The sequence below is a fragment of the Tachysurus fulvidraco genome, chromosome 2 (genome assembly GCF_022655615.1).
Source record: "Tachysurus fulvidraco isolate hzauxx_2018 chromosome 2, HZAU_PFXX_2.0, whole genome shotgun sequence".
Taxonomy (NCBI): domain Eukaryota; kingdom Metazoa; phylum Chordata; class Actinopteri; order Siluriformes; family Bagridae; genus Tachysurus; species Tachysurus fulvidraco.
The window spans coordinates 13,943,165-13,969,874 of NC_062519.1; the positions used below are offsets into that span (position 1 = coordinate 13,943,165).

Here is a 26,710-nt window from a genome sequence, read left to right on the forward strand (position 1 = left end):
AAAAAACCTTGAACAATTAAGTCATGCTGTTATGATTTGTATGCAATGAGGATTACTGATGTTATTCTATAATAATTCATATTATTACTAATAACAATAAGTGTTAATAGGTGTAACATTAAACACCGGGTAGCTTGATTTGGGTGAATGTGCGCGAACTGCAGTAGGAACAGAGTTAGAAATGTAGTTTTCTCGTCCACATGCTGCGCGCGTTCACGTCGGCTCAGAACGCGCGTTCACGGAGTGGGAATGTGCGCGTGGGCCTGCAGAGGGAGCTGCACGCGCTCCACTGAAGCGGCGCTGTAAGGAATAGGACAGTCCGGGGTCTCGCGCACTCGTACAAGGCCTACTTCCGTCAGCGCGCCGCTTTCGGATTTTCCTTCTACACAAAATATCGTCCCTGGTTCTATTCAAGCGAGCCGAGAAGCCGCGTATCGACATTTCTTAATACGGTAGGAGCTTCGTGCAACCGATCAGCCTCAACCGATTAGTCTGTAAACGCCTGAAAATGCAACAAGCAACACGTCGTTTAACGGTATTGTTTCCTGCACCTTTAGTGAGAGAGAAAATAAACAAGTAGCCGTTTGTGTATATCTACAGAACACGCGACGGGACACGGACACGGGGTGTATTAACACGGGCTTTGGTGGCTTTTTAGTTTTTGAACGGCGCGTTTTGGCGGAAATTGATTGTGGTTTTATTTAAGGTAGCATGGCAAGATACGCGGCCGTGCTAAGCTAAGCTAACCCGCTAAGTCTGCGAGGCTACGAAAACGTTCACCGGAATATAAACATTAATATGGTCCTCTGACACACGCTCATAATGATAACATGTAAAAGATGTTATATTCCTTGAACGTAATTGTGTCGTCGACGATAACGACGGTTTAATTAGACAAATTCCTAAGCTAGCTAGAAAGCTAATGTTTTGGTAACGTTAATGTTAGCAACGTTAGCTAGCTGTTTCCTCGAGCACTTTCTGCTCTGTTAGCACTTTATTAGCGCTTATTTAAAAAGTTTTCGAACTGTATAAGGAATATTTAGTATCTAAGGCTTTAATGGAGCTAGTCATTGAGGTTGGGTTGAGTTTGGTTTCAGACAGAAATGGTCCAAAGTGCAGCACGGTACAGGGTTGGTTCTGTCCCCAATGACCAGATGTTCACTCTATACGTGGGTTACATTGGTGTATAAGGTTTCCACACACTATGTAGTGCACTGTGAAGTCCAATACAGAGGCGTTTGAGACACAGCCAGCTTCTGTCGGCTTTCATCTCAACAAAGCATTTGATCATTCATTTTCTTATGCACTTGATGAACACAAACGTTTTGATCTTAAGTGCAGTTATAATCATCTTATATAGCATTTTTTTTTTCGTTTGTCACATTTTGTTGGCTTTGTACATGTACTCTGAACCATGGCTATTAAATTAACACATCAAGTCTGGAAATGAGTTGTCTTTGAAATTCATTTCTCTTTTAGACATAGAAATGAAGAAGATGGTTTAAAAAAAAAAACTGCATTCTTTGGTCAGAATACTATAGAATGTACATTTCCCACAAATAAACGAGGAAAAGTCTTTTAACGGAACGTTGAAATTGCTTTGCCAAGCCGAAGAGTGCTGCTGCACAGTTTGGCCAGAAACAATAGTTACTGAAATCATATCACTCTATATTTCACAGTTGTGGGATATGCGTCAAGAGTCGTGTCAAGAGTAGTCAGCACGTTGGAAGAAAAATGTCTGGAACGTATTGCACATCCATCATATCAGGGCCAACAAATCTCTTTAAACTTTTCTTTGCTTCTTGCAGGCTTCAGTCAGTTCAAGGTGGGTTGACCTGTCATGAATGAGCCGATCGAAGGCGGCGCAATCTCGTTTGACGAGTATGTGCGCCAGAAGGCTCGCACCGTACCCCAGCACCGGATGAAAGAGTTCCTAGAGTCGCTGGCCACCAAAGGCCCTGAGATCCTACAGGAGTTCAGCCAGCAGACCAGTGGCACCACTACTACCATGGTGTACCAACAGGGGGCCAACTGCATCTACACCGACAGCACAGAGGTGGCAGGGTCACTGCTCGAGCTGGCATGCCCAGTAAGAAACAAACACTACTTGAGATAACCTAATAGCTACTGGAAATGTGTGCACATTTGCTGTACCAGGTTAATGGCATAATAGTGACTACCTAAAGTATCAACCTTCAGGATAGTTTGTGATCAACGCTATCTTAATTATTTGTTGTTGTTTTTTTTTTTTTAAAGAGAATTCACTTATGTGCATAAATTGTGATTTTGCAGTATAAAAAATCCTGGGTTTTCTCCAGTTGATGGACTTAATTTTGCAGGTGCAGGTGACATCTACACAGATCTCACCACAGCTGGCTGCAGCTGTCCAGCAGGCGTCTGAGCAGCAGATTCAAGTCCAGGTAAGTCTCCTTTCCGTTCTTCGCTAATATTAATGTTCCAAACAGACTGTGTAGCCAGACTTTTTATCCAAGCATTCAGAAGTCACAATAACAGCTGCCTGTTAAGTGACATGGCAAAAACACTCATGTCTGTTTGTATTTGGGCTTCTTTTCATTGCTCCGTTTCATACTGTTTCTACCGCAGGTGCAGATCCAAGGGGATCAGGGTCAGACAGTTGGTCAGGTGCTGCAGGTGGCTTCTCCTACCCAACAGCAGCTATCAGGGGTCACTACAACACAACTGGTGCAGCAGGGTGAGCTAACTGAGGAACAACAGCAACAGGTACATAAACGCACACACAATACACAGAGTAAATACATGGGCAAGATCATAATCCTAAAGTACATTACCACTGGAAATCAAACAGGTTTGAGTTAAAAGACATGCAGCGATGCAACCTTTGTCACCTGCTGCCATTTTTTATAGTTAAAATACAATTAGTCTGCCAGGGGTCATTAACTGGAGTTCTGCATTCCCCACCAATGTATTTCAGGGACCAGCATACCGTAGAAGAGACTATAAATGCATGGAAAATTTTGACGTCTGTAGCAGATCCTCTGTTGTGACTTTTTCAATCACATTTACCAGGAACCAGAGCCAGAACTTTGCACAGCACCCAAGTGGATCATAGTCAGTTGAAGATTGGAAAAGAGGAGCTTTTTTCTCTTCAGATATAAACATTAACTCTAGTTTTTTTATTTACTGCATGCAGTTGATAATAGCACGAATGCTTATATCAATTAGTAATTAAGTGTTTTTTGTCTGTGTGTGTGTGTGTCTCTGTGTGTCTCTGTGTGTGTCTCTGTGTGTGTCTCCGTGTGTGTCTCTGTGTGTGTCTCTGTCTCTGGGTGTCTCTCTGTGTCTCTGGGTGTCTCTGGGTGTCTCTGGGTGTGCGTGTCTCTGTATCTCTATGTGTCTGTCTCTCTGTGTCTGTGTGTGGCTTCCAGATCCAGGCACAGTTAGTGGCAGCTGTGGCTGGAGGTCAGCAAATCCAGATCCAGACAGTTGAGGCTCTGTCTCCAGTTCAGACCCAGCAGCAGGGTTCAGAACGTGATGCAGAGCGTCGTGTCGAATCAGGTGTCCTGCAGCCAGCTAAGAAGCGCAAGGTAGATGTGCCTGCCGTAGTGTCTTACCAGCTAGCACAGGGCCAGCAGTTGGCCACCGTTCTGGCAATTCCCCAGGGCCAGCAACAGAGCTATGTGTCACTGAGGCCAGAGCTCCTGACTGTAGACAGCGCTCACCTGTACAGTACCGCCACAGCCGGCACCATTACGGGCGCGTCAGGAGAGACCTGGACAATCCCGGTGTATCAGCAGCAACAGGGTGTAGCACATATCGCCATCCCACAGGAGGCCTACAGCACGGTGCAGTTGCAGGACAAGGATAAAGACAAGATGGCAACCCAGGTTGCAGGTGCGGTGGCGGTGCCTGTGTCAGGGTCACAGGAGGAGGTGGTTCACTCTCTCTTCCCGGCACAGTTCATGAACGGAAACATCCACATTCCAGTGGCGGTCCAGGCTGTCGGAGGAGGCTACACAAGCACCACACAAGCGCTGCACATCTGGGACCCGCAGCAACAGCAGCATGTCCAGGAGGCTGAATCTCAGGAGCAACAGCTCCATCTGCAGGTGAGGAAACTGGAGTGCGGCATGGCATGAAATATTCCTAATTGGATCGTATTATACATAGCTCTTGTAAGATCTTGACCACGTCACTTATTTTATGTAAGTCAGTAAGGTAAATGAAATTCGTTCTATGTAGAACAGGAATTTTGGCCCAGACTTTAATGCCAGAGAATCTTTTGATTTGATTTGTTTACAGGGTGAAAACAGAAAACTGTTAAATTATGTCAATAATTAGAATTTGTATTTGCCTAACAATTCCTTTTGACCCGTTGTTTAACGAATTTCCCTACCTTCTCAGACTGAGACTGAGCCACAAGCTGAAGCTCCTCCTGAGCTGCTTCTTCCTACAGTGCTAAAGCCAGAGGAAGGCCTGGAGACCTGGAGGCTGTGGGTGCAGCGCAAAAACGCAGAGCTCGATAAGAACGAACAGAACAAGCTGGCGCCAATTGGCCGTGAGTGAAATATTTATCATACGTTTACGTGGTTCTAGTTTTAGTAGCCTCTCTTCCTCTAGAAATAGACATTATGAAACACGTACCTTATGCGTGTCGGTTTGTCTTTTGTTTGGTCTTCCTGCAGGCCGCCAGCCTTTGCGTTTCAGAGAGGATCTAGTCTCCAGTTCTGTGGGCGAGCTTAATGTGGCTCTGTCTCTCATGACCCAGGAGGCCCGTGGTTTAGAAGGGGAGACTTTTGAACCTGACGCGCTATATTACATCTTTTTATGTATACAGAAAGTATGTTATGTGTGCCTTATTTACTTTTTTGTTCAAACAATGTTTATTCAGTGATTTTTATATTTTTGTCTCCTGTGATATTCTTATTTGTGTGTTTTGTACGTAGTACATGTTCGAGAACGGAAGGGTGGACGACATCTTTTCAGACCAATATTACTCCCGCTTCTCCCAGTGCCTACACAAAATCCTGGAGGAATGGAGGCCCAGTGTCCATCCGCTTGGTAAAGAGTACACTACTTTTCTTCCCTGTGGTTCCAAAAGTTATAGTTGCAGGAAAACAAAAGCTGATTTTTTTTCCCTCTGATTTGTGTTTTGTAGCTGGACTGTTGGATGTTTGTCCCTGTGTTGGAAAAACTTTGGGAGAAAAAAAATTATTTGTGTGTCAATTAAGGTTTGTTGCCTTTTCTTTCAGGTTATATTATCCCCAGTCATGTGACTGAGGAGATGTTGTGGGAGTGTAAACAGCTGGGAGCTCATTCACCATCTACTTTACTCACTACACTAATGTACTTCAACACCAAGTGAGTGACCGGAACAATTTATATTCCGTTCTGGGTTTTTTTTTTTAATTAGCTTCTCTTATTTCATCTATACCAGAGGTGACAATTTAGTACGAAACAATACAAAACTTTAAACCACAATTAAATCGGAAAGGTAGAAAAAAAAAAGCTCATCTCTGTTAATACACTAGGGGGCAAAATAGAGCCACATACATGGCTGCTGACAAAAGGTGCTTATGATACATGAATATCTGAATTAGGTGTTTCCAAAAGAGCAAAGTTATGGGTTTCAGTTGTTTTTGTTTTTTTTCCTTCTGTGCACTGATGTGCATTATGTTCCCTAGTGTGGTCCAAAGTTCCAAAAATAAGTGCAAAATATGTTTCTTTAAGATAAATGAAGACAATTATCATGTTTAAAAGCAGGAAGTGTGTTGTTTAATATACTAAACTAAAAAGAGAGGAAGTCTTACATTAGGGGAAAATGTTTTTCACAGGTATTTCCACCTGACCACAGTGGAGCAGCATATGAAAGTTGCCTTCTCCAAAGTGCTCCGGCACACCAAGAAGAACCCGACCAACCCAAAAGACAAGAGCACCAGCATCCGCTACCTGAAAGGAGTCGGCTCTCACCACGTCGGCCAGAAAGGTGCGGAACACTTCACATTGTGATTTATATTTGTATTAGTGTCAAACTTTATTTCACACCTTAATGGTTTTCCACCATCTCGTTCTTTCTTTGTTGCTTCCCGCTGTAGTGACAGACGATATGTACGCAGAGCAAGCTGAAGATCCTGAGAATCCACTTCGCTGCCCCATCAAGCTCTATGACTTTTACCTCTTCAAATGGTGAGTGCCTATTAAAGGGAGCCTTTCCATTCATCTTAGTGTTTTATAGCCATAAACTCTGACTTGCGTACGACGTTTACGTTTTTAAAGAAAATAAACGTGAACACTGAGCAACTGAAGTGCAATCCAGAGCTACAAATCTGTTCTTGATATTTATATTGATATAAAATAAATACATTATAATAAATAATAAATTGTGTGAGTTGTGATAATTAACTGGTTAATTATCATACTAATATTTTATTTATTTACTATTAGCTTGGTGTTTTTATTTAATTTGCACACTTTTGTAAAATGAAACCAAATCAATCTCTCCTTTTTTTTTTTTCTTTTTTTGTATTTAATTGACTGCCTTTAACACATGCACAATTTCCCACCAGCCCCCAGACTGCCAAAGGCCGGAATGACACGTATTACCTGACGCCAGAGCCTGTCGTAGCCCCAAACAGCCCTATATGGTACTCGACCCAGCCAATCACTAGCGAGCAGCTGGAGCAGATGCTAACGCGCATCATGGTGGTGCGGGAAATACAAGAAATAATCTCCATCACACAAGCCAACATTCAGTGAGGGAAGATGAGGGAGAAGGAGAGAGAGATGGTGAAAGAAAGGTTTCCACCTCCGAGCTCCTCCGTCCTCACAGCCTCACTGCGACTCGGTCGCACACAAACTCAAAAGGAGGGAACGTAGCCATCGCTGTGTCTCTTCGTGCTCTGTATTTACGACCTGAAGCACGCACCAGTGGTGGCACACGGACAGAGGAGGCAACAATGCCTACGTTTACTTTTACTACATAAATTTTTTTTGAGTAGGATTAAAAAAAAAAGAAATAAACAAATCAGTGTCTGTTTAATAATTAACAAAAAGCAACAGATGTTCGGAAAGCACCCGTTGCTTTGAGCTCACTGATTGATTCCAGCGTATAAAGTGGTTCCGAATTCAAGACTTATAGCATGATCATTGTTTTGTCTCACAATTTGCTCCTAAAACTGCACTACATTGCATCATGGTCTTGATGCTTTCTGAATTTGCGGTGAGAATTCTACCCAATCGTACGTACAGTGTGTATATATAATTATTAAATAAAAAAATAATAATAAAAATCCTCCATCTCCACAAACCAGGAATTTCAGGAGGTGCCTCCTCTGACCAGCTGCCACTGGAGGACCGAACTGAACCGAACTCGCAAGCCTTTATTTTTTTTTGTTTTTGTTTTTTATTTTAATAAAGATCTTACTTAATCTGTTCATGTGATGCCTGTTGGCGCTACACACCTTTAACATGCAGTTTCTCTTTGCTAGCTGTCACTCTGTCATATATATATATATGTACCCCCTTTGTTTCACGCTCATAATCTATCATTTATTACCCCAACCCCAATTCTCATTCTTTTGCCACTGTAACTAGGAGAGGTGAGGAGTGTGTGATGTAGACTGGAGGCGTCTCTGCATGGGGTTAAAACATGGGGCCTTTCGGGAAACCCTTTACACACCCGTGATTTTGCAGGAGCGCAGTCAAGACAATTAAGGATTGTGCTCTATACAGACTTTTTTTTTCCCTCCATGTTTTTTTTTTTATTTTATTTTTATATATATATGCATCTATGGTAATCTGATATGTATTGATATTATAGTGGTGCTGGAGACTGAAGAATTGAAGCCTGTGTTTTCAAACATGCCTTTTGTACAGTGAGGTCCCTGTAACTGTGTAGTGTCTTTTTTTTCTCTTTCTTTCCTTTTTTTCTTCCTTTTTTCCTTTGAAAAGTTTGTTGTATTATCTATGGAAGGATATTACAAGGAAAAATAGGTTAATGGATAGCAGTGAAGTTCAATTTATTTGGGGGTTTCGTTAAAAAATCCGACACAAACACAATCATAAATATTCTTATGCTGCATAAACTAGAAATGAGGTATCTTATTCACCCGAGTCACACAGACCAGGCTTTATAAGCAATTTGATCCGCGTGGTTGAGACTTTCACACCACATCCAGTCGACGTATCCTGTTCGCTCTTTATTTATTCGATGCCACTATTCAGACTTCTTGTAAGCCTTAGTTTCCAGTTAAAGAGTTTAACGGTCACATCTGAAGCGGTTCTCCTCCTTTTAAGGCTTCTCTGGCAGCTCGATTTGCAGTTTTCTCAGAGCTGCTGTAAAGAATTTGGGAAGCGGGCAAGACACTGTGAGGTCACCGTGACCCCTGACCCCAGGCAGGGTGATCTGTCGGACATGCAGGTGGAGAGGAAGGTGTCGGGTTTTGCTCTGCTCCAGTCCGAGTCGCCGCAGCACGCCTTCCGGTAACTTCTGCAGGCAGAAACGTGAGACTGGCGTTTGGTGAAGCGTGACCAGTTAAAAAAAAAAAAAAAAAATCGTCATTTAAGATCTTCTCTCTCTCGAGATGGGAGAATTCTTTGTTTAGCATCGTGACATTAGTATGTCATTATAATATCACTTCAACACTTGTGTGTTGATTCATTTACCACACGGTCTTATTAAATTGCCCTGTAACTGATACTTGCGTAGCTATCTTATGAAACTTGACAACTTTTGGCAGACTCCCCAGCACTAAAGCAAACTGTGCTCTGTGAAAATATCTAAATGAGGAACAAAACAGCTTTATGGCATTTTTATGCATCATCTGGATTTGCCTTAAGGTAGTTATGATCTAGGAGATTTAGTGCTGTACAGAGAAACTGTTGCATATAAAGAGCACTTTAGTTCGGGAGCAGAGAAATGCTCTCTTAAAAGTATCGTTTAAACAAAGTAAAAACTAAAAAAGCGACAATGAACAAGAACAGAGAAAAAATGAAACATTTCACACTGCCTGTGTTCATCATTGATCTGTAGGGAAAAAGCTGTACATTTAATGGGTTTCACATCAATAGCACAACATTGCTGCAGCTTGACTTGCATAAGCTTGGACTACTTCAACAGATACCTTTGCCAATCCATCCATCCAATACCCTTCATTATCTGGCATGTTTGCAGCTTTAATATTGTACGTTCATTTAGGGTTGAACGTCAGGTGTGTTTACAATTACGTACCTGTGGAGCCAGCTTGTTCCAGTGGGCGTACTTATGATCTCCTAGGATGGGGCAAGCCAAAGCCAAGGCCGTGTGAACCCGCAGCTGATGTTTCACTCCTGTAAACACACACATTAATTCAATTATTTTAGAATTACATTCACATATAATTATTAAAGAAACTTCAGCAAAGCTCCAACTGATTTTACACTAATCTTTACAAACACCACTGCACTCATCGCTGCAGACTGTACGAATGGTTGCATGTTGATGGAAATTGTTGAGTGAAGAAAGAAGCTCTTGTGCTTTTACTTTCGAAACTAACTATGAAACCTGACCATCTTTTATCTATTAGAGATTCACTGCAGTAACAATGTCCTGATGTAACGACGGCACGCCAGATGACTTCTCGCATGAATATATTAACCCTAGTGCGTTAAACAGGTCGCAAATATATCTAGTGTGTTTCAGGGTGGAATTTTCCTGGAATTTGATGATGTAGTAATCTCTCAGTACCTGTGACTGGCTGGAGCTCCACCAAGCTACATCCTGAACTGCTGTCCAGGACTTTGTAGCGTGTGACGGCGCTGAGAGCTTGCCGGTGAGCTCTCACTCGGACTAACCCACCTCCCTCTTCAGCCGGTCTGTACAGCGGACTCAGTCCCATCTGCAGGATGCCTCAATGTCAATATAGCTTGTTCAAGGCAGGTACGATGAATAAGTCTTATTACTGCAGTATTCAGAATTTATTTCGTCCAATGGAAAAAAAAACAGTAACTAAAAATGAACTCAATAACAAATCTAATGCACTGCTCATGGACTCCGACTCAGTCGAGTGATGTGATTTTTAGCATGATTTTGCTCACCTTGAAGTGATGCTGGTCCCCCATGACCTCTTTCTCAATGATGGGGATGTCAATCACACCTTCAGAAGGAACTGGGACACCAACAGTGATCACCCTATGTGGTTAAACATTATTATTACTACTACATCATAATAGCATAAGTATTTACCGTTTTACATAAGATAATAAAGCGACCATATTCTTTATATATATATATATATATATATATATATATATATATATATATATATATATATATATATATATATATGTGTGTGTGTGTGTGTGTATATATATACACATATATGTATATATGTATATATACACACACACACACACACACACACACACACACACACACATATATATATATATATATATATATATATATATATATATATATATATATATATATATATATATATATATATATATATATGTGTGTGTGTGTGTGTATATATATACACATATATGTATATATGTATATATACACACACACACACACACACACACATTATATATATATATATATATATATATATATATGAGAGAGAGAATAATCTATTTTTTGATGCATCTGTTAAAAGATGATATTTATATTTTGTGTCCTTATCATCTAAAGTGGCCTCCAACACCCTACAGGCATTACATGGATTTTAAGTATTGTTATCGTGGCTTAAAATATATATATTTTATTAACATTCTGTGCGTTATTATGTGATGAAATATTTCTGAGTTTCATAAGCACTTACATGTATCTCTTCTCCGCTTGATGCGTTCTGATGAGATTGTGTATTCGTTCAGCAGTCTCTTCTGTCCTGGCCAGGAACAAAATGCCTGTAGTGTCCTTCTCCAGACTGTAACAGATGTGCAGCCCGGATCCTGCTTTCGCACCGTCAATAATCTTTGCCAGGACCGGCAGGCTTGCAGCAATGCTGTTCCTGATGCTTCCATTACCTATGGAAATGAGATATAAAGCCATGGGGCCCTTCTCTGAACATACTGAAAAGACCAGTCATTTTAGAGCCCTTCCTTCAAACAATGACAATCTAATTCCCAGATTTGATTAAAAAAAATCTAAACAGAAGTGAAGAATCTAACCTGAATCATTGTGTATCAATATTCATGGTATCCAACTCACCACAGGGTTTGTTAAGGGTTGGTTCGGCTATAATATTTTTGTGTCGTTTGCAGTTAAGAGCGTTAAAGAGATTTAAGATTTAAAATGTTCGGCCACAAGTTATAACCTTTTCTTGGTGGAAACCCTGATGACTGCTGAAAGATGTGCATGTTTGTATTTTTTTTTCTAAAGACAAAGGAATGATTAGAAAAGCAATTAAATGTTAGTAGAATAGTTCCTGGTGGTCTTAACTATTTCCTAAATTATATTCCAGATGACTTTTGTCAGGGTTTGCACTGGAACATATGCACCTCGGGTTGTTACATCCCTGTGCTCCAAGTTATGTCTTTTATAATCAAAGCACATAAAACATACTTATTTAGTTGCTTGCTGTCATTTAGCCATATAACATAGTTAAATGTGGGCCAGTAAGGTATTCGGTGGATGTTTTATCCAGTTGTTTGATATTGTCATGTAAAATCTTTAGTAATTATTAAATCTATAGTAAATATGCAGTGAACTGGAACACAGACCATCAATCTTATAATGGATTCTTGGTTATACACCTCATTACAGATACTTACTGTAAACAGGGACTCCATATGGTTTATTTATAGCAATGAGAGTTTGGTCTTTGTACAGAATACTTTTAGAAAGTGCTTTTGAGAAAACATTTGGATGGACAGATTGGAGCTGCTGAGTAAACTGCTTCAGCTCTGCCACATGACGCTGTACAGGAGACACCGGAACCTTTAAAGAGAGAGAAGAGGGGGTTGAACGGTATTTTTATTCGGTCGGACCGGAAATGGTAGAATAATGTCAAAATAATGTCAAATAATAATGTAAAATTAATCGAACTCACCTTATTTGTTGTATCTTTATTTTGCTCTTTTTCACGCCGAAGCCTTTCTGCGATATCCGCAGCTCTCAGTCCCTTTTTTCTCCCAGTTTCTTTCTCTGAATCCGTTACCAAACCTCGTGTCGCTTCATAATCGTTAATTCGCGTGTTCCACAAACCACAGCGATCAAAACAGCTTCTGTTTAAGTTTCGACTTTTCCACACGTTTAATAACTTTACTGTGCTCATGTCAGAAGCCTGACCCAAAAGCAGGGATTTTACACATCGATAAGAAGCACACAACAAGCAGCACAACCAAGTTATATAGAGTTTCAAAATAAAAGTCTCTCGAAGGAATTTCTTAGGCGTGTTTAGCTCGAAGACGTAGGAAGTGCACGTTAGAATGAGCCGTGACTTGTTAAACAATTCAAAACAGTATTTAATTCCAGCCCCTGTATTTCAGTTTTTATTGATTAATTGCTGGTTCATGTGTAAGTGAAGAATAGATATCTAAGATGTGTTGAATAATAAATGGTGCCAGGTCTACAGTAGAGTGAATTATACATGAAGCCACTAAGAGTAAAGGTACAGTGGGATAAACCACTTAAGAATCCAGATTACATGAAGAAAGCCATCTAACTTCCAGAGATCAGGCTACATATAACAAAATGCCTGTCACAGGCCACAAAACATTTACTTTATGTGGAAGCTCATGCCACAAAAATGTAGCAGACTATACCATATCTTCCCCAATTTGATCATCTGAACACCAGCTAACTTTCGCCTATCGTACCACAACTACCAACCGAAAAGTGTGCACTACTGAAAGACACAAGTCTAGACAACGGATAAAAAAATAAAGACTGCTCATTCTGTGCCACAGGGCAACGTAACACACCCATAGGAATTGTATCCTGGCATCTGTGGGCTTTTTTTTCCATAAGTAATGTGAATTCCTACATTTTGTTGAGCTGATGTACAGTAACAGGACCAAATAATGGTACACATTTGACAAGGTTGAGGTATGTGGTGCTGTTGATCACACATAACATGATCAAGTGAAAAACAAAAACCAGATAGGACCAAAGATACTGTATGTCCCTGAAGATAACCCTCACCCCCCAAATAACACGCTGTCCTCAGTTTGAATGGTGCACTATCTAGAACAAGCGTCATGCTGTCCAATGCTGATTCGGTGTTACAGACATTCCTTTTGTAAATATATTAAGGACACTCCGATCAAAGAAGATCAAATAATAAGACTGAACTGAACTGTTTTGTAATCCTCAGCGGATCAACCACACGCTGAGTGTCGCATGTCAATGACCACAGCCTGCTGGAATCTGAGCCGGGGTGGTGGTGGTGTAACCAGTTTGCTGTGCAGGGATCAAATCCTCCACGTTTGCCAACGATAGCGTGTCATTACTGCTCAAACGAGAAGCTCCAGATAACTGACCAGAGTCGCCATATCCAAAGATGCTCCAGAGAAGCGTACTGTAGCCCCTAACTGCATAACTACAGTGCGTAATGACAGCAACAGTCTGCCTCACAGCTTAGCAGCAGGTCTTTTGAGGAGAGTTTGTTGTATGCAGATGCAGATCCCCAGTAATGGCCATTGACACATAAGGGATTCCAGATCCACTGACAGATGCAATATTAAGGATACCCATCTTCCTGCGTATCAGGTTTCAACCAGGATTCCCCTCAGGTAAGATAGGCTAGGGGCCTTGCTGTCAGTGCCATTGGAGCAGTGTGCACTGGAGACAAAAGGAGGACTCAGGATACTCAGGAGGTATCTGCACTGATCTGGAGGGCTAAAAAAGCTGGGAGCGATGTCTCATCAGACAGGTATCCATGGTAAGTACTTTGCACGTTCTGTTCAGACTTATCAGACTTATCATCTTCCGATCAGCTACGATGCAGGTTAAATTGTTTAGCACTTGACAGGCTGTTGAAAGTCATTGGAATAATTTTTTTCATTGGAATAAATAAGGATATTTAAATCCAAGCCAAAACCTAAAACTGTTGCTTATTTTTTAAACGAATAGACTAAACAATTCAGTCAGCCTGTCTCAAGTATGGAGTGATGACCGAATTTCATTCATCAGCACAAAATCCAACATTCTTTCTTATTGCAAGGTTGAGAAGTAAAATTAGTTAATTAAAGTTCATTTAATCTAATCTAATCTACTTTCATTTCTAATAAGCTTGTCTGTTCAAATCTGTCAAAATCTGTTGGAAAAGTATGATCTTTACTTGTACATAACTAGGGATCTACATGAGTATTAAGAGAAATCAAAGGTAGCAATACATTTATGTGAATGGTAAGACAGTGTAACTGGAGCTCAGGGGCGGAAGCCCTACACTTCATGCATCTCACCTGAACCTACATCATTTATGAACCCTGGCCAAGTGGTTACCATGGTGAAACCATGGCACCGGCTGTCTTGACTTAAAGAAACCTTGGTCAGTATTCATTTCCTTCACAGGTCTAGTCGTCTTTCGATAAGGTGAATCTTATAACCGAGCAGAAGGCACAAAGATCAGAGCTGTTATTTGCCAAACTCACATATTAACAATGATACTGAAGGTTCTCAAGCTCACTTCACCGGCTTATCAGAGAGTCATGCATCTGTTCTTTTCTTATTAAACTGTATTAGAGGTCATTTCATTGTTTCAGTACCCAAAGCACAGACTAATAAAATTCCCCAGGACTTTTCAACATAACCTTTAAGCATTTCTACCGAAACTGTAGTTTATGTACAAATTCCACACAAAGGAATTTTAAGAAGTTTTCCTGAACAGAAAGGAGAATAGAAAGGTCTGTGGGTTCTTGTGGCATTCTACCAGTAAAAAGGATTAGCACAATGATTTTAGAGTCTACACCAGCACCACACTGGACGTAAGGCAGGAATACACCCTGAATGAGACATTCACACACTCACTTCACATTCTTTCTTCCGGCATGTTCTTGGGAGGTCGGTGGAAATCAGAGAATCCCAGAGAAAACCCAGACAGTCAGGGGGAGAATTTGTAAAACTCCACACAGACAGTAACCCGAGCTCAGGGATCCTGTAAGGCGGCAACGCTACCAGGCGTATCATCTATAATAAACATTTAAAAAGATAATAATAATAATAATAATAATAATAATTCAGGTTTAATGCTTCATTACATTTAAGGAATTTGTGTAAACATTCTGTGTAAATGTATTAACTGCTCATAGATTTATTATCCGAATGAATTTTTGTTTAAATGGTTTTAATGGTTTCAATAAAAAGAGTATTGTGGTAGCTATAGATTAGGTTACATTACAAATGCTGGAGTATTCTGTTCAACTTTGTGTTAAATTTCTTTACAGCAGGTAAGGCATAAGTAGGAATCCATAACTGGTTCATTTTCTGTTACATTTATAGCGACTGCGGAATTAAGGCAGTTTCTAGTCAAAGCGAGGCAAGGAGCCATCAGAGTCATAAAGATTGTCATAAGGAGTGGTGAGTGAGAGAATTCTGGTTGTTTTATTTTTTTTTAATTTTAAAGATTTTTTTTTTTAAATAATTCAGTATCTTGAATTGACTCAGAAACTGAAGAGGAAATATGCTTGTGTACTGAGGACACACCAGAGCATGGCTGAAATATGTGCATGGCATACATACTATTTAGACACTCAGATTGATAAGATGCCTATGGTGTTTGTGTGCATGTGTGTGTCTGTGTGTAGAACAATTGGTGTTGGGGTCCTACAGAGAGCCCTCTCAGAGCTGGGACCGGGACTATGACCCATGTGTCCTGCCTCTGTTAGACATGTCAGAGCCATGCTACATCCTGCTCCGACTGGACACTCAGAACCAGCAGGGCTACGAGTGGCTCTTCATCTCCTGGTCTCCAGATCAGTCGCCTGTAAACACACACACACATTCATACACTCTCACATCTACACACTTTGCCGCACTGAGACCACATTCTGCCTGTGTGCTGTCTCACTGCTCTCTGCAGGTCCGATCGAAGATGGTGTACGCTGCTACTCGTGCCACGCTGAAAAAGGAGTTCGGTGGAAGTCACATCAAAGATGAACTATTCGGAACCACACAAGTAGGTAGACATGTGGAGTCTGTTATTATAGTGCCTAACATTTTTTTTACTGTCATTACTTTTTTTTTACATCACAAAACATTGTGACAGTACCATTAACATTACTAATACTGTTCTCATTCTTCTTATTATTATCCACTGCTATTATTACCAAAAGTATAATAGTTTTACAGTGGGGAAATATCTGATTTACCCATCCATCATCCATCCTTCCATCCTTTTACACAAGCTGGGAATATCTACTAATATAACCTTCCATCCATCCATCCATCATCTATTCATCTATTCATCTATCTATCTATCTATCCATCCACCCATCCATCCATGTTTCCTTTCATCCACCTTTTACACAGTCTAAGAATATGTATTAAATTATCTATTCATCCATCCATTTACACAGTCTGGGAATATCTAATAATTTATCAATCTATTAGTCCATCCATCCATCTACACAGCCTGAGAATATCTTTTAAGTTATTCATCCCTCCATTCATCCATCCTTCCATTCTTTTACACAGCTTGGGGATATCTTTTAATTTACCCATCCATCCATCCACCCATCCATCCATCCACCCACCCACCCATCCATCCATCCATCCATCCATCCATCCATCCAACTCATAAAAACTAGTGGGTCCATTCTCTTAATTTACTTAAGATTACGCAACAGTTCACCAGTCATATTTCGTCATAAGTAACGTATAAATCACAACAGTTTTTTTTTCCTGTAACAGTGCATCCTAAACCTTTTTTCCCATATACATACCATGTTGATGTGTTGTCGATTACAGTTATATATTTATTAATTAATTAAAGATTGAGCTTTTCTTTAACCAATTTCTAGTTACATTTAATGTTGTGGAACCTCTACGAAAAAAAAGCTGCTCCTGTTAACAATTATGTTCAAACTGCTACCATCACTAACTTTCTCTTGAAGTTAATAAGACCAAACATGCATTTTGTTCCCAGGAAACTGTAAAAGTCTTCTGTCCTGATGATTTTTCCATGGTGAAAAACCTTTAAAGTAACAGCATTGCCTCTGACTGTTACAAGGCAACTTTCCAAAAATGCTAAATAAAGAATTTCTTACAGAAAAGGTCACCATATCAACAGTTATATGTTTTTCTTTGCCAAATAGTAATTTTTTATGTTTATGATTAGATTTACATTATATTGAGTGTTTAAATTAATATAAAAATGATAATGACAAATTAACCTGTGATGTGCTTTATATCCTCGGCACTTCTGCCAGAGCCACATGGTTAAAGTATGCCACAACCCTTAATTCCATCCCCGCACCTTTCCCCTAATCGGTTAAAACATTTGAAGTCAGTGCTGAGAATTTCTACGAATCTGCAAATGTGAACCCATTTCTGAGAATCTATAACTATTAACATCCTGGAGCAGCTCTAACAAGTCATCGGATGTTTCCAGGTTGAGAGAAAATGTGCCGGTTTATCTGATCCTCCTCTTGTCCACAGGAGGATGTGTGTTTTCAGGGGTACCTTCGCCACATGTCCTCTTCCTCCAGCCCTGGTCCCTTTACTGCGGCTGAGCAGGAGCTCCATCAGATTAAAGCCACAGAGGTGAGAAAGACAACACTTCAAGTTACTCAAACTTTGACATGACTTACACTTCAAACTCCACTGTAATCAAAGTGTATTGCTTGAAATGCACCTGACAGGACAAGGTTGTATGGGTAAGTTTTTATTACTGTGATGTGGATTAAGGTGTAGGACCGTGTGTGTGTGGGGTGTGTGTGTGTGTGTGTGTGTGTGTGTGTGTGTGTGTGTGTGTGTGTGTGTGTGTGTGTGTGTGTGTGTGTGTGTGTGTGTGTGTGTGTGTGTGTTTTACACTCACTGAGCACTTTATTAGGAATGCCTGTATTGAACTACTTATTCATGCATTATTTATTCAGCTATGCAGTGCAATTATTAATACTGTGCAGATGCAGACCAGCAGCTTGGAGTATTTCTCTAATTGCTGATATCATGGGATTTTTATTCAAAACTGAATCTAGAGTTAACTCAGAATGGAGCAATAAAGAAAAAAAAACAAGCAGTGAATGACAGTTCTTTTGGTGGAAATGAGATAGTTCAACTGAGAAAGGCCAGGCGGGTTAGAACTGACAGAAATGCTACTTAGATAAACATTCTGTACAATTGCGGTAAACAGAAGAAGAAGAAGAAGAAGAAGATGACGATGATGACACCAGGTGTCACTTCTACCAGCCCAGAAATCTGAGGCTGCACTGCACACAGATTCACCAAAACTGAACAGTTGAAGACAAAAAAAAAAAACCCACCCTGGTCTGATGAATCAGGATTTCTACACAGGCACACTGATGGTAGAGTCAGAATTTGGCACCGGCGGTATGAACACATAAACATAACTTGTCTTATGTCAACAGTCCAGGCTGGTGGAGGTGGTGTGATTGTGTTTTTTGGCACATTTCATTAATACAAAATCAATCACTGCTTCAGTATTTGAGTACTGTTTCTGATCATGTATTTCCCCTTCTGACCACAATTTACAACAATTTCTAATGGCCTCCAGCATAATAACATCCCATATCACAATCCAATTAGTCTCATAACTGGTTTCATGAACATGACAATAAGTTTAATGTTCTTCAGTGGCCTTCCCAGGAAACTGGACCTGATTCCAATAGATAATCTTTGGGTTGTGTGTAGAACAAGAGATTCACAGCATGAAAGCATACCTGAAAAATCTACAGTAAAAGAATCCCAAATGAATGTTTCAAGGCTGTTTTGAGATCAAAGGAGGCCTTAATATAGTATTAATATAGTGTTCCTAATAAAGTGCTCAGTGAGTCTATATAAATATTATATGATTATATTTTATTGCATAGGAGGAGCGAAGACGAGTCACTGCTCCGGCTGGCAGAGGAAAGGTACGATCTACTAATCCCAAAGTTTCTGCATCTGACTTCTCAGCTGATCTGGGGGCAGTAAAATCATCGCAACATAAACAATAATCTTAAGTGTTAAAGAGAGTTTCGGTGTGATTTTACAATGTTTTAAAAATGATATTAGTAGCTAAAGCATATTGGCTTAAAAAAATTTTTTAGAATAAAACTAATATTTAAAAAATATTGGATTTTCTGCAGAAACTGCATTTAAAATAATAAATAAAATATAAATAAACCAGGAAGTGCAATTAGAAAAATTAAATGAATGTTGTTATTCTTGTTGTTTAAATGTTTTTTCTTTCTTTCTGTGTGGCAGTTAATTAAATTAATTAGTTTAATTCTAATACAGGCCTAATAGTATTAATTAATTATTAATATATTTTTTACAACTGATATCAAATGATTGAGATGATGCCCGCTTACAGTAAGAGGATTTTACACTGAGGCCACACAGAGACCACTGATACAGCTTTAATGGCAGGTTGAGTCTGCTGTTGGCTTACATGATAATGGTGGTTATATGTGTGTGTGTGTGTGTGTGTGTGTGTGTGTGTGTGTGTGTGTGTGTGTGTGTGTGTGTGTGTGTGTGTGTGTGTGTGTGTGTGTGTGTGTGTGTGTGTGTGTGTGAGAGAGTGTGTGAGAGAGAGAGAGAGAGAGAGAAAGAGAGAGAGAGAGTCCCTGTCTTTGACTACTGTATGTATTTCCTAACTGTAAGACACAGATTAGTGTGGACAGTAAGCCGTTGAATCTACAGGGATTGGCGTTCCCGTTACAGGAGGAAGCTAAACGAGCTTTACAGCTACTCAAACAAAGGCGGATCAACTACATCCAGCTAGTGAGTCCTACCCAAACACACACACACACACACACACACACACACACACACACACACAAATGTATCAAAGAAGTGTCATGTACTTCCTTCTGACATTTCATCTGTGAAAAACATCACAAAAATCACTGAGTGTGTGTGTGTATGTGTGTGTATTCACAGAGGCTGGACACTGAGAGAGAGACAATCGAGCTGGTCCATACCAATCCTACAGATATTCGTGAGCTGCCGGCACGAATCCCTGCTGATGCTCCTCGCTATCACTTCTTTCTGTATAAACACTTGCATCAGGGCCAGAGTGTGGAGGCTGTGGGTCAGTCCCCTGTTTTGTTTTGTTTTTTGATGAATTCATCCCTCAATTACTCAGTTACATCTGTTGAGTTCTGTCTGGTTGCAACTAAAGTCCCAAGGTTTTTCTTTGTCGTGTGAAAATCATCCCCGAACCGTTGCACTTTGCACCTGTGTGAAAGTGAAAATCACTCATCCGGGCAGATTTTTTGTCCCATCCCAGTCCGACGTACATCTCCATGCCATTTTTGTGTTTTAATCTATTACAATGCTTTGACAAATATTGGGCCTTTCATGCCTAAATTCGTGTTTCATGAAAACATAAGCATATAGAATTAACCAAAACAACATGTTTTCTTTTACCTTCTGCTCGTAAATATCATGTTGGATAAGGAGCCAGTTTAACAAATACAGTGCTAAGAACATTCAGTTTGCCCAAAGATGTTGAGACCCTTACTCACTAAGTCTTTCAGTAGATTGTTGGATAGCTGTGTGCTGTATTGAAATAATCAATCTATTTTTAAATCTTAAATACGTAATGTTTTTTCTTTTCTTTTAGAAGTAACCAAAATTGAAAGTGCTGTAATGTTTGGTTGAGATACAGTACATGCAAAAGCGTAACATGTAGTAGTTCAGGAAATTCAGTAGTTTCAGAACTAAATAGCAAAAGTGCAAAATGTTCACTTAGTGAAGGGATTTTCCAGGCTGCTGCTCAGTTTGTTCTCTAAATATATCTCTTACTGCTTGTACACTGAGATGAAGTGGTCATTTTTCATCAAGCCATTTATTCATCATTACTGCATAGATCATGCCATTTTAGACAATATCTGTCTTGTTTTTAAGCCACCGTCTTACTGTAATGGCAGTTGTGCAATTTTAGATGCACTTTCAAACTTGCACCACAACGTATCTGGAAACAAACCAACCAAAACCTATTTGTGTTATCAGCGGAAAAAGCTTGTTGTTTGTTAATCCTCTGATCTGCTACAGAAGCACAGAAATCGTTGCATCTGTCTTGTATGAGTGATTGCCAGAAATTTCTGCAATGAGAAAAGGATGGAGAGATATGGCACAGTTGTTGACTTTTATTTTTATTTTCAGTGCACTTAGAATGAACAGGTTTTACACCCTATTCTAGGAAATGTGTTGAAATGATTGCTTGTGATAAACTACACTACAGAGGCAGTCAATAAACAGCAAACACGCTGGTATGTTTTTTTTGTTTGTTTTTTTGTTTTCTAAACTGCCCAACGGTTTGCTGGTCTGTCCAGTACAGATGATGCTCTGGTTTAGAAATTGTAAACAAATTCTTGGATTTCTTCTAACACTGATGAAAGATGACACATTACATAGATTTAGCATGTCAGAGGTTATACTTTAACGTTCTTGTATCATTAAGCATTAACATAAACACTAATCATTTCCTTGAAGTGGTTAAAGCAGTACCTGTGTTTTTGTGTGATTTTAGTATTCATCTACTCCATGCCTGGGTACAGCTGTAGCATCAAGGAGAGGATGCTCTACTCCAGCTGTAAGAACCGGCTGCTTGAGGAGGTGGAGAGGGATTACTGCATAGAGATCAGTAAGAAGGTAATATTTGGTCATCCATTATAAGAGTTTATAATCCCTTTTGAATACAGTGCTCTGTATGAGTCAAAGCTAACGGCCCAGTCAGCAGGAAACAGGGTGATGATACATCGTGGAAAAACTGGAAGACCCGGAAATTTATAGACTGATTTTCCAGTCGTGGAAAAACCCTGGAAAATGAGAGAATGTCCTGGATGTCACTAACAACTAAATATGTCACTATGTCAGTAGTAATAATAGACCAGACCTTATATGAACTAAATATTTTTATTGTTTTTAATAAACAAATAAATATTATTAGAATAAATACTACCATCATCACTGCCACCATTAATAATAATAAATTATAACAATAACAATAACATTATTTTTTGCTGTTTTATATTTTATATTATTATTATTATTATTATTATTATTACACAATTTATTTTATTTTAATTTATTATTATACCAGGAAAATCCCAGTGCGAGGTAGTACATATGAGTACAATCTAGTACATATGTGATGTTTGTACAGGTTTTGGGGTCAAATTTTAGTTTTATTATTTTTAAACAATAAAAGGAAAACTGATCTAAGTTTATATCACCTATTTAACGTTTAATCCTTTAAATAAACACACTTTAACTCAGAGAATGTCGGATTAAATAACCTTTCATGAGAAGCAGCCATCCTGCATGAATCGTGGAACAAATCCTGGAAAGTGATTTCCAGGAAATAGTGAAGACACTAATTATGGAGCACATTGTTTTTGTGAATAAGACTCCCTGATGAGCAGACTCTGTTGTACCGGTTTCTGGGTTAGGATTGAGTTGATGTTAAAGTACTGAATGAAATCTCTCCAGTCATATTACATATTTGTGTGTGTGTGTGTTTGTGTGTTTGTGTGTGTGTGTGTGTGTGTGTGTGTGTGTGTGTGTGTGTGTGTGTGTGTGTGTGTGTGTGTGTGTGTGTTTCTGAAGATGGAAATAGACAGTGGAGAGAGCTTGACAGAAGACTACCTATATGAAGAAGTTCACCCTAAGCCACAGGCCCTGAAACAAGCCTTTGCCAAGCCAAAGGGCCCTACAGGGAAACGGGGTAACAAGCGTCTGATCAAGGGAGTAGGCGAGAACGGCGAAGAGAGCTAGAAGCTAGAAGAGATATGTGCGAACCGAGACGAAGCTTCAAGAGCTTCTCCTGCATCCTACTGTCTGACTTCTCTTTCTGAAGTTCTGCCTTCATTCACACTCCTGTGTTCTTGCTAAATGTTTTGACACCCATTGTATTCACAAGGCCACAGATATTAAACAAATCTCTCTTATTATTTTGCATAATATTCAAATTAAACCTGTTTCTGTACATTTAATCTCCAGTCTGTCGTGTGCTTTGTTTGGTTTCCCAGAAAGAAAGTTCAAGCAAGTGCATGCTAAGCCTTTTAAGCCCTGGAATAAAAAAAAGAAGCAGTGAATCAGAAGCAGTGAAATACTAAAAACCGAAATGTCATCATGTATAAAGTTATTATTAACCAACACGCAAAGAGCACAAGGCTTACTGAGGTATACTAGCAGATCAGTTAGTGTTAGTGTTATACTATAAACATCTATATAAAAAAATCCTGAATTAAAAAAAGGTTTATTAATACAAAAGTTAAGACTACAAAACTCTTACAGATTCCATTTTTTTATTTTTATGTGCGTCTACATTGTAATACACCGTGTGCCAAACAGGATGAGTGTTTAATACACTCTTAATTATGGTTTAACATGTGGATTAGGACGTGCCCATTCCGAGTGACTGACTGGTACAGATTTCCTGGAAAGCCTTTTACCAGGAAAAGTCCTCGGTTACGCGTTGACTGACCAATCAGAGCGCGCCTGAGCTTTTGCGAGCGCAGTTCCGTGAAATGCGCCGCACAGGCAGACGCTCCTTCCACAGCAAGCCGATTCTCGGAAACCCGTTTCCCCGGTGCTCTTCTTTAGAAAAAACGCTGAGCTCTTCTCACTTACGTGGAGCTCGTTAAACGTGGCGAGACGTGTGCTTTTACTGCTGACAAGGTGAACGTGTGCTTTCCCAGGCTGACACGGTGCGCCATTACGCCAGAGATGGATGTCGGCTTGGACTCTTTATTTGTATAATTTATCATCTTTAAAACGTTAAAAAAAAGTCTCATTACCCATCACGTATTTAGCAGTTCCGAATTAATTCGTGATGCTCTTGTGTGTGTCAAGGTAAGACCATTTTAAACAGTAACCTATATAAAAGGTTCTAATAAATATGCACAGAAGTTTCTATATCAGATATTTGGAAAATATTATTTACAGTAAATCTTTTACTAATTAATAGTAGGTTAATATATTCTTGTTATTTATTTATTTATTTATTTATTTATTTATTTATTTATAAATATTTTTTATTTTATTTATATATATATATATATATATATATATATATATATATATATATATAAAAAATTCTACTTCTATTCCTGGAAAGGTCTAGAAGAAAAAAAAACACCAGTTAGCACCATGGTAGTGTTAATGTGATTGGAGATGAATGTTCTCAGCTGCATTTGCCTTTTAATAATCTTTGAATCACAGAGTTTTTAAAAATTTTAATGTCCTCCAGTTTAGAAATGGACAGGAATAAACTGCATCACATCTCACATGCTTAAGTGAGGACCAACATTCATTGTAGCTCTTAAAACAGATGCCAGTAAGTGTTACACTGAATGCTAGAGTTAAAGATTTTTATTTGGTTAAATTGAATTCAATTTTATTCGCACCGATTTTTTTTTTACAAATCTGAAAAAGCATCTATATAGAACTCCAGATGTAGATGTAAGTCGTTTCTTTTTTTTTAGCCTTCATTTGTATTAATTGAAGAAGAACTTTTTATCTAGAAACCAAGCATAGAACTGGGAGGTTTATAGATAATGGCTTTGCTTGTACAATGTCCCAGACAGAAGTGTAGAAACCTGGATTACTGCTGCCTGTAAAATTGTGGAACAAAACACAGAGTAAAAAATCCCATCACGATGCAGATCTAATCAAACAAGAATAGGGTGTAACCTGACATTATTGATTAGCTATGTGAAGAATGTTGCTTGTGTAGCCTTAAGCAAGCATGTTGTTGTTCATTCTCAAGGTGGTTTTATGGTGTTCACCTCAAACCAAGTTATGGTCCTTTCCAGCCCATTAGTATATAATAATAATAATAATAATAATAATAATAATAATAATAATAATAATAATAGCTCCATTTTTCTTAATAGGATTCTAATCCCATCTTCATCAATGGTTACTGGAGAGATGATAGTTACAAGCAATGGAGAAGGTCCCTGTAACCAACCGGTCATGGTTTCTGCTCAGCCATGGAAATCGTTTGAAAACCTGCGATGCATCCATGCTACATTTCAGCATCTCAATGCCTCAGGTACAGTTTTATGGCCACCTTGTCATTTAAGAATTACATAAATAAATAAGAGTATGGAATACAGATTCCTTGAATTTACCTACTATATGATGTCTGGGTAGAGGACAGAATAGGACTTACAGAACACCTACAAATAGGGTAGTGGCAATGACGAAATGTCAGCAAAACATATTATCTCACTGCCGGTTATGCAGTTCAGACAATTATTTTATTGAGATCATCTTGTATTTTATGACAATAATAAGCTTTTTAAACCATTGTAACTAATCACTGAACACCTAGTTAGGTTAATATATAAATACACAAATAAATAATAGCTCTAGTCAAATGTACATGGTTAAATATTTAAGGAAAATTAGAAAATCGTTCATGGGAATCACTAATCCATTCCCCTCTTCCTTTGCATCATTAAAAGACTTTAACATTGTCTGTTTTGTTTTTCAGGCTGGTACTGGGGGAACATTTCAGCCAGTCAGGCTGGAGACGCTCTGGCAGGCACGGCAGAGGGGACGTTCCTCGTACGCGACAGCAGCCACACTCACTACTTCTTCACCCTCTCTGTAAAGACGAACAGAGGCCCTACCAACATACGCATCGAGTACAGCGGCAACCGCTTCCGACTGGACTACAGTTCTAGCACCTGTCCTCGCCTGCTGTCTTTCCCCACCGTGTCCGATCTGGTGCAACACTACATGGGCACCAGCAGGAGAAAGGAGAAAGCTAAGACAGAGGAAGATGCTACAGGAGCACTGGAGGACAATGCTGTTCTTCTGAAACTCAGACAGCCTTTGTATAAACCCAAAACCTTTCCCACATTACAGCACTTGGTCCGCCTCACCATAAACAGACACACAAACTGCCCAGAACAGCTACCCCTACCACGTCTAATGCTACTTTATCTACAGGACTATCCCTTCAAAATATAACATTGACAGCAATCTTAATTAGATTTTGTTCACAAGGCTTAGATTTGGTTCTTCGACTCTTCTCCTGAACGAGACCACTGGATATGTATTTAGATGATGTGGCAGATGTGTGCCATGTTATGGACTATGGGTGCTGCTAAAGATTGCCACAGACTCCCATAATGTATTGTGAGAAATATGTTGTGACATTCAGGCTTGAGGCCAGTGAAACAAAGCTGAACTGAGCATAATTAACTCTGAAACCAGAAAGCACTTATTTGAATGTTACAAAATTGAGACCAAATATTTAATGACTGTGTAATAATTTATATTTAAATCATGTATTGGATTATATAGCCAAAGCAACTTTGACGTTCAATACTGAGACGTCAAAGTTACATGATACTTTACATGACGCAACCATTTGACGTTTTTTACTAACTAGTATTTTGAGGGCAGTTATGAAGGGGGGTGAAAGAGAAGTGAAAATGTGTTGTGGCATTCAGAGGGCAACATTTCAAGACGATTACAGTTATACAATGACAGTTATATGCAAAGTTATACCTTTGTTCTGTCTGCCTGTAAATTACAGGCTATGAGGAGATGCTTCCTGCATCCTGTTTACAAATGAGCAAAATTTGTTTAAATTAAACTTAAAGTTCCTTCTAATAT

General features: G+C 39.3%; 4 protein-coding genes across 7 annotated transcripts in view; 3 read left to right on the forward strand and 1 right to left on the reverse strand.

Moving 5' to 3' along the window:
- Positions 1 to 213: 213 nt before the first annotated feature.
- On the forward strand, positions 214 to 7,857 carry LOC113661855 (transcriptional regulator QRICH1). 2 transcript variants are annotated; one of them, XM_027176338.2, is made up of 12 exons: positions 214 to 535; positions 1,809 to 2,089; positions 2,340 to 2,420; positions 2,605 to 2,742; positions 3,408 to 4,088; positions 4,384 to 4,537; positions 4,665 to 4,819; positions 4,926 to 5,040; positions 5,232 to 5,340; positions 5,814 to 5,965; positions 6,075 to 6,165; positions 6,546 to 7,857. In XM_027176338.2, exons 2-12 carry the CDS (start codon positions 1,841 to 1,843, stop codon positions 6,733 to 6,735), a joined length of 2,115 nt encoding a protein of 704 aa, XP_027032139.1. In that variant the 5' UTR covers positions 214 to 535; positions 1,809 to 1,840; the 3' UTR covers positions 6,736 to 7,857. The 2 variants fall into 2 exon arrangements, with proteins under 2 accessions (XP_027032139.1, XP_047663900.1); XM_047807944.1 differs by having other exon boundaries at positions 214 to 452.
- A 115-nt stretch (positions 7,858 to 7,972) lies between these two features.
- rpusd4 (RNA pseudouridine synthase D4) lies at positions 7,973 to 12,334 on the reverse strand. The gene is made up of 7 exons (XM_027176341.2): positions 12,015 to 12,334; positions 11,737 to 11,902; positions 10,785 to 10,989; positions 10,054 to 10,147; positions 9,704 to 9,854; positions 9,209 to 9,306; positions 7,973 to 8,467 (listed from the first exon to the last, which is right to left on the reverse strand). Exons 1-7 carry the CDS (start codon positions 12,237 to 12,239, stop codon positions 8,270 to 8,272), a joined length of 1,137 nt encoding a protein of 378 aa, XP_027032142.2. The 5' UTR covers positions 12,240 to 12,334; the 3' UTR covers positions 7,973 to 8,269.
- Positions 12,335 to 13,238: 904 nt separating this feature from the next.
- twf2b (twinfilin actin-binding protein 2b) lies at positions 13,239 to 23,067 on the forward strand. 3 transcript variants are annotated; one of them, XM_027176342.2, is made up of 10 exons: positions 13,241 to 13,847; positions 15,407 to 15,484; positions 15,712 to 15,890; positions 15,987 to 16,082; positions 17,564 to 17,668; positions 18,955 to 18,996; positions 19,730 to 19,849; positions 20,009 to 20,159; positions 21,603 to 21,724; positions 22,682 to 23,067. In XM_027176342.2, exons 1-10 carry the CDS (start codon positions 13,823 to 13,825, stop codon positions 22,847 to 22,849), a joined length of 1,086 nt encoding a protein of 361 aa, XP_027032143.1. In that variant the 5' UTR covers positions 13,241 to 13,822; the 3' UTR covers positions 22,850 to 23,067. The 3 variants fall into 3 exon arrangements, with proteins under 3 accessions (XP_047663919.1, XP_047663924.1, XP_027032143.1); XM_047807963.1 differs by having other exon boundaries at positions 13,239 to 13,847; positions 15,712 to 16,082; XM_047807968.1 differs by having other exon boundaries at positions 13,239 to 13,847; positions 15,712 to 16,082; positions 19,736 to 19,849.
- A 479-nt stretch (positions 23,068 to 23,546) lies between these two features.
- Positions 23,547 to 26,710, forward strand: part of LOC113661825 (cytokine-inducible SH2-containing protein-like) — a 3,216-nt gene continuing 52 nt past the window's right edge. The window contains exons 1-3 of the mRNA XM_027176288.2: positions 23,547 to 23,929; positions 24,973 to 25,133; positions 25,578 to 26,710. The exon at positions 25,578 to 26,710 is cut by the window's right edge and continues 52 nt beyond it. Coding sequence (XP_027032089.1) covers positions 23,910 to 23,929; positions 24,973 to 25,133; positions 25,578 to 26,059 — 663 coding nt within the window. The 5' untranslated portion in view covers positions 23,547 to 23,909 and the 3' untranslated portion in view covers positions 26,060 to 26,710. The remainder of the gene's footprint in view (positions 23,930 to 24,972; positions 25,134 to 25,577) is intronic.